Source organism: Bombina bombina, chromosome 2 (assembly GCF_027579735.1).
Source record: "Bombina bombina isolate aBomBom1 chromosome 2, aBomBom1.pri, whole genome shotgun sequence".
NCBI classification, from domain to species: Eukaryota; Metazoa; Chordata; class Amphibia; order Anura; family Bombinatoridae; genus Bombina; species Bombina bombina.
In genome coordinates, this window is record NC_069500.1 from 432,310,549 (window position 1) to 432,318,554 (window position 8,006).

General features: G+C 38.8%; 1 protein-coding gene across 4 annotated transcripts in view; it reads left to right on the forward strand.

The window, feature by feature from the left end:
* EIF4ENIF1 (eukaryotic translation initiation factor 4E nuclear import factor 1) overlaps nt 1-4,019 on the forward strand; it is a 51,761-nt gene extending 47,742 nt beyond the window's left edge. For all 4 annotated transcript variants that reach the window (XM_053702021.1, XM_053702023.1, XM_053702022.1 and 1 more), the window contains 4 exons: nt 1,844-1,973; nt 2,162-2,491; nt 2,605-2,769; nt 3,277-4,019. In XM_053702021.1, the coding sequence (XP_053557996.1) occupies nt 1,844-1,973; nt 2,162-2,491; nt 2,605-2,769; nt 3,277-3,488 (837 nt within the window). In that variant the 3' untranslated portion in view covers nt 3,489-4,019. The remainder of the gene's footprint in view (nt 1-1,843; nt 1,974-2,161; nt 2,492-2,604; nt 2,770-3,276) is intronic.
* The last annotated feature ends 3,987 nt before the right edge of the window (nt 4,020-8,006 follow it).

The following is an 8,006-nucleotide window of genomic DNA, read 5'->3' on the forward strand; positions in this document are numbered from 1 at the left end:
TTCTAAAAAATGTTCTAAACAGAGAACAAGATGACTGGTTGTGATAAGGTGACAAAGTTCATTGTAAGTTGCTGGCTGAGTGACCACTAATTGACTCATGATGTTGTGGGATGCTGGTTGAGTTACCATTTGGTGATTCACATCATTGAGGAATGCTGAATGAGTGACCACTAGGTGATGACCGTCGTCGTGGTGTTCACAAAGTGACCCAGTAATCTAAGGAATTGATACCTGGGTCACTCAGAGTCCACAGATTGACCTGTTACCACCATGGTCTCTCAAGTTGTTTACTAATTGCACCAAATTATCACTTGTCTGTTTGGTTTTGATCAGTCGGGGATCAGTGACCATGGAGGAACTTGGGGCCCCCTGAGTGGCCAGTGAGTGTATCCCTTGAGTGACCCCTGATTGACCACGAACCGATTTGGTTGGTTGTCTACTTTCAAAATACTTGGCCCCAGGCCCACTGCAATAACTTATTTAAAAATCATCTTTCAGTAGTTGCCAATAGTGGCCTTCTAATTACTTAAACAATGACAAATCTATAAATGTCTGGTAATTCTATACACAGAGGACCTAGATAAGCGTTAACAACCAATTTTCTTATGACTTCACAAGTTGTGTAAAAAAAAAAAAAAACTTTGTGAGAAACCCATTTATTTTTAATCACATTTAACATACATCTGACTGCCAACTTGTGGCATAAAACGTCAAAATGGACCTAGATCAAAACCCTGGCTTGTCTAATATATATCTATCTCTAATGATATCTCTAATGATATCTATCTCTATCCTTTAATTTTGAAAATGCAGTTATGCCATACCAAATGAGCGCTGAACCCATTGTCATAATGTGTCTATCTTTTCAGAAGTGGTGCACAGTTGCAATTGGTTCCCTTCAAATTACACAAAACAATGATAAACCCATACATGTCAGCTAATTCTCAACACGGGATACTAGGGAAGCCAATAATTTGTCTTAAGACTTTAAAAAAATAAATAAATTACTATTTCAGTGAGAAACTTGTAGTTTTGGTTAAAAAAAAAGTGGTTGTGTGTTTAACTGCCAACAGTTTAAATATAACACAATGGGCCTAGATCAATACCTGGGGTTATTTACTTAAAAGTATATATAATTTTGTTGGTCAATTTTAAGAATTTGGGCAGTTCTGCTATACTAAATGAGTTGCCCCATTGCATCATTTTAGACATGATTTACATAGCTGCAGATAAAGACCTTTTTATCAAAACTAAAAAAAAGCGTACTCTCATATTTTTGTGTGTATATAGTGTATACATTCCACAAAAACATGCAGCTTTCTGTTTTTGTTCTTTATTTTGTTTTTATGTATTTCTTCTTTAAATTAAGCTAACTAAAACTGTCACACACCCCCCCCGAAAACTATTTTTTTTACAATATATTTCCCAAATCACAAGGATGCTATATCTGTTAAACTGGTGACAAAAAAGATAAAAACTATTTTGGCAAGTTCTTCTCTTAAATCTTTAGTATGCTTCATTCATTCGGTATCGTTTGGTACCTGCCTTCATCAATCAACGGTTAGCTCCCAGTAGTGTATTGCTGCTCCTACCTATGTATGCCTTTCAACAAAGGACACCAAGAGAATGAAGCAAATTAATGATAGACGTAAATTGGAAAGAAGTTTAAAATTGCATGTTCTACCTGACTCATTTAAAGAAAAAAATTGTTTTGATCAGTTGTAAGATTTTATTTGCTTCCAGTCAGTCTCTGGCATATACACTTGATTCTGTTGGTAGAAGATGTGAAGTTCTAATTCTTTTAGGATACTCTAGTTGTTGAAATACAAATTCTTCTTTTTAGCTTTCTCCATCTTTTACGCCTACCTCTGTGATCCGCAAGATGTATGAAAGCAAAGAGAAATGCAAGGACGATTTCGCTACTGCAAAACAGAACAGTCGTGGAAAGGAAGATGGGCAGAGGGTGCAGGAAGGTATTCTCTTCCCTCTGACATTTTGTAGAGCTGGTTCTTGTTTGCAATGTTCCAATGCTGCTTTTGTATTATTCAGACCTATCCTAACATACGGTCAAATGAGAATGTTAGAAATATAATCCAATTATGAATTACTTGTCTCCTATGGTAACCTACAAAAAAATGTAAGCATGTATTATATTGCGCAGATGGAGTACTAATCACTCCGTTGTCTGAGAATAGTCATCAAGAAACATCACCGATAATGGGAGTGAAATTCCCATCTCAGCGTCCTGTATGCACCCCACCACTCTCACACCAGAGCCGATACACCAAAGACCAGGACTTCCGTCCCAAAACAGCTGGCAGGAGAACGCCTACCTTACCTTCCCCTGTTCCTGGAGCACCCTTCCTACGGCCACTTCATCAGATGCCCATTGTTCCAATAGTTCGGCCATCTCACCAAATGCACCCAGGTCTAGTACAAAGGCTACTGGCACAAGGAGTTCCACCACAGCATCTCCCCTTGCTGCAGGCAGGTATGTAACTGTGTGTGAGGGGAGGGTGTTGTGGTGGGGGGGGGGGGTTCTGTAAGTTTACTGTAATTCATTCCTATAGTGTACAGAAATTTAAATGCATTTTTTTGTTTTAGGACTTCTTTCATCTGGTGTCGACTTGCCCCCCCTCCAGGGTCTCTCCCCATCAGTCCTTGGCCAGCCTTTCTACCCATTAACAGCTGCTACAAATCACCCACTGCTAAACCAACGTCCTGCAAATCCTATCCAGCTGGCAATGATGCAGCCAACTCAGCGCTCTGGTATGGCACTGTACCTTTAAAATAATATAACACAAGATTAATGCCTACTCGGTAAACTGGTCAACACTTTTGCAATACTGCTGTTATAACTATAACTCTTGTTTAGACCAGTGGTGGGCATCTAGCGCCAATTTGGAGAGGTTTTTTCTCAAAGCAAAACTAGTCTAGTTTTACATTTGTCAGTTTCTCTCCCTCCCTTTCCTGTTTCACCCATTAAAGGGAAAACAAAACCTGATTTAACATTTATCTGAATCAAGAAAAAAAACTTTGCAAGTATGCTAGATGGGAGCAGTGTTTACAGCTATGTAGTCAGGCACCTGTACGCTACCTACCTGGGTATGCTTCTCAACAAAACACTAAGAATGAAGCAAATTTGATAATAGGTGTGTGTGTGTGTGTATATATATATATATATATATATATATATATATATATATATATATATATAATATATATATATTATTTTGTCTGGATCACATGACTTTTTAAAAATGGTTCTCCTTTCAGGGCCAGGTGCACAGAACTTTTCTGGAATTCATGCACCCCACCAAGGTATGACCAGTCGAACAGGCCTTCATATGATGGAGCAACGTCACTCTCAGAGAAGCACTTCTCCTGTGGGACTGGCAAAGTGGTTTGGTTCAGATGTTCTGCAGCAGCCACTCCCCTCCATGCCAGCTAAAGTTATTAGTGTGGATGAGCTGGAATACAGACAATGAAGATGAAATGGTCATCTGTCTGCTTCCTGCCCCAATCTGTGGAATGTCAGAGGATGACCGTTGCCTCTGATAAAACAACCTGAGACATCCGCATGACTTTTTTTTGTTAGTTTTGGGCTGTTCTATGCAGGAATACTTGAACTGCAGGAATAATGGAGCGGCTTCTTTCCCTCAATGTGCTGAATACACTGCAGACTGTCTGTATGAAAAAGAGAACAGCATCTCATTTGCCCTGGAAGCCTTTTTGGGAAAAGGGCACATTTCGATTTATTTTTACTTTTACATTGCTGAGGGGCAACGGAGAGGCCTGTGACAGATGATGAAATGGAGAACTTTGTGTACAAATTTGTATAAAGTTTATTTTTTTGTTTTGTTCTTGTATATACTCACATTTAGGGTAGTTTTTGTTTGGAGACCATAGTTGTACAGAAGAGAAAGCTGGTGCTTGTGCTGTTTCACCACTTACCAAGTCTGAGCTCTCCCTTTAATTGTACATGTGGCTTTCCTTTCAATTAAAACTGCATATGTCAACTGACTGTTTGTGATTAATCTGCCCTCTCATATCCCAGCATGAGTTGGCAGTTTGAAAAACAGGATACTTATGAGATTGTACATATTTCTATCATGATTTAAAGGGATATGAAACGGTGCTCCTTTAGAAGAAGAAAAAAATTGTTAAGCAAAAAACTTGCTTGTTTTCTTGCAAAACAAGCATGGTTCATGTAGCCACGGTCTCTAGTAATATAAGGAAGCTGACATACTGAAATTAAAAGTAAATCAAACTCAAAATTTCTTTCATTATTCAGCTACAACATTAGTTTTTAAACCTTCCAATTTACTTCTATTATATAATTTGCTTAATTCTCTTGGTATCTTCTGTTTGAAAGAGCAGCTATGTACTACTGGGAGCTAGCTGTACACATATCACAAAACCAATGAAAAGGAATTTGTGTGCAGCTACCAATTGGCAGCTAGCTCCCAGTAATGCATTGCTGCTCCTGTGGCTACCTAGGTATGTTTATCAACTAAGGATACCAAAAGAATTAAGCAAATTGGAAAATATAAGTAAACTGGAAAGTTGCATTCTGTCTCCTGAGCATAGCCAAGAAACCAACTTTTATTTCTTAAAGGGATAGAAAAGTCAAAATTGACAGGCCCTCACAGTATGTGTGCATATGCTACAGAAAAATGCTAATGAAAAGGATATTGCAAAATGCTTAATTTTCAAATTTAAATGCACCCTTGCACATTTTAAACTTTGACCTTTCCCTTAAAGCATTCGCTAAACAGTAAGCCAGCGCATGTTGCTCTAGAGCTGTGACCTAGCTGGATTACTCCAGCCCACTTGTTGGATTGTGACCGGAAGTAATGGACCCTGCACAAATAAAGATAAAATGATTAAAGGGGCAATCTACACCAAAATTATTCTTTAAAAAGAAAGCTAACACCTTTTACAACCCATTCCCCAGCTTTGCACAACCAACATTGTTAGTTAAATATACTTTAACATTTAAACCTCAAAATTTCTGCCTTTTTCGAAGCCACTACAGAAAGCCTCTTATCACATGCTTTTCACAACAGGAGACTTCTAGTTTGTGTGTGCCATATTGTGCTGACTCCTGTGGAGTTGTGCAGGACACAACACTAACTGGCTAAAATGCAAGTCAATAGATAATAGCCATGTGATCAGTGGTCTGTCAGTAGAGGCTTGGATAAAACGTAATCGGAGGTTAAAAGTATATTTAACTGTTGGTTATGCAAAATTGAGGAATTGGTGATAAAGGGATTATCTATCTTTTTAAACAATAAAAATGTATTTATTTTTTACGTGTAGCTAAGATTTTAAGTATAACAAACAGCTTTGTTCCTTTATATCCCTTTTAACCCCTTCATTCCCTTTGGACGTCCCATGCCATCCGAACAGCTCTGGGCTTTAACACCCTTAGGACAGCATGGAACATCCTAAGGGTTTTTGGCGTCCTGTTTTCCTCCTAGATGAGTAAACTGAAGGGTTGACTGGGGGACATGCCTGCAGCGTAGGCAGCCCCCTGAATCAAATCAACATTTTTTTATTTATTTTTTTCCTGGTTTGTTTACTTCGGAACTTTGCTCTAATTTTGTCAAATTGCCTCCATCCTGAAGGGCTTAAGGCAACTTTTTGCAAGAAAAAGTGTGAAAGCTCTTTGAACGGCAGGTTTGTGTACATGGCATCCCTAGGGATAGGTTGTTCATTGGCTGGTAATTGCTACAGCTCTTTTGGTAGGTGTGGACACCTTCACCCAAATGAAAAACAAAAAACTGTCTGCAGGAATAGAACATTTTAAAACTTCTAATATCCAGCAGCAGGTAGGGCATGGGCCCAGATAAATATATGGCAACTGTTTTGCTGCCATGTCCAGTTCTTGCAAAAACTGCTGTGTGCTACCTACCTAGGTATTCTCTTCAACAAATGATACTAGGAGTTCAAATTGTATTTAAGTCCAATTCAAAATCAACAGATGTAAATAAAAATACACACACTAGCACCTATAGGCTATCCTGGTGGATCACATATGTACTTTAGGCAAAAAACTGTCAGTCAGGTGATGTTCTAAATTGTCTAATTCAAAACAAACAGCCAGATCATTTAGCTACAAGGTTCTAAGAGCTTGTATGGTATATTGCCTTGTGTTAATGTGTTTTGTTTTTGTGACCATCTACAAGACTGGCACCATTCCTGAAGGAATAATGTTTCCTTCTGTGGTGTTTTCAGCCACCTCTAGTGGCTAGTTAAGGTGTTGCTCGCCCACCCCCTTCTATGTACTCTCTAGCTTCAGCATTTCACGTGCCTCTCTAATCATGTTAATAGCATAATTTTTTTTTAATATGACTCGCAAATCTCGTCCGATGATAAAATATTTATCTTGTGAGACTTCACTCTCTTAAAAACTGCTGCCTAGTGATATTCCGCCTTTTTCATTTCCTTGGCAAATTGCAATAATGTAAGAAAAAAGTGTTTATGCCCCCTGCTGAGGTATTTCTCTTAAGTGTATCCAGTCCACGGATCATCTATTACTTATGGGATATTCTCCTTCCCAACAGGAAGTTGCAAGAGGATCACCCACAGCAGAGCTGCTATATAGCTCCTCCCCTAACTGCCATATCCAGTCATTCTCTTGCAAGCCTCAACCAAGATGGAGGTCGTAAGAGGAGTGTGGTGTTTTATACTTAGTTTATTTCTTCAATCAAAAGTTTGTTATTTTTAAATGGTACCGGAGTGTGCTGTTTATCTCAGGCAGTATTTAGAAGAAGAATCTGCCTGCATTTTCTATGATCTTAGCAGAAGTAACTAAGATCCATGGCTGTTATCACATATTCTGAGGAGTGAGGTAACTTCAGAGGGGGAATGGCGTGCAGGTTTTCCTGCAATAATGGCGTGCAGGTTTTCCTGCAATAAGGTATGTGCAGTTAATATTTTTCTAGGGATGGAATTTGCTAGAAAATGCTGCTTATACCTGATTAATGTAAGTAAAGCCTTAAATGCAGTGATAGCTACTGGTATCAGGCTTATTAATAGAGATGCATACTCTTATAAAAATGTAATATAAAACGTTTGCTGGCATGTTAATCGTTTTTATATATGTTTGGTGACAAAACTTATTGGGGCCTAGTTTTTTTCCACATGGCTGGTTTGATTTCTGCCTAGAGACAGTTTCCTGAAGCTTTCCACTGTTGCAATATGAGTGGGAAGGGCCTATTTTAGTGCTTTTCTGTGCAGGTAAAAATACTGACAGACATTCAGCTTCCCTCTGCATGATACAGGACATCTCTGAAGGGCTCAAAAGGCTTCAAAGTCGTGTTTGAGGAGGGTAACAATCACAGTAGACTGTGGCAGTTGTTGTGACTGTGTTTAAAAAACGTTTTTGTCATTTATTATTCTGTTTTTGTTATTAAGGGGTTAATTATCCATTTGCAAGTGGGTGCAATGCTCTGCTGACTTGTTACATACACTGTAAAAAATTTGTTAGTTTAACTGCCTTTTTTCACTGTTATTTCAAATTTTGTCAAATTGTTTCTCTTAAAGGCACAGTAATGTTTTTATATTGCTTGTTAACTTGCTTTAAAGTGTTTTCCAAGCTTGCTAGTCTGTACAAACATGTCTGAAACAGAGGATACTTGTTCATTATGTTTAAAAGTCATGGTGGAGCCCCATAGGAGAATGTGTACTAAATGTATTGATTTCACCTTAAACAGTAAAGATCAGTCTTTATCTATAAAAGAATTGTCACCAGAGGGGTCTGTCGAGGGGGAAGTTATGCCGACTAACTCTCCCCACGTGTCGAACCCTTCGCCTCCCGCTCAAGGGACGCACGATAATATGGCGCCAAGTACATCAGGGACGCCCATAGCGATTACTTTGCAGGACATGGCTGCAATCATGAATAATACCCTGTCAGAGGTATTATCCAGATTGCCTGAATTGAGAGGCAAGCGCGATAGCTCTGGGGTTAGATGAGATACCGAGCGCGTAGATGCTGT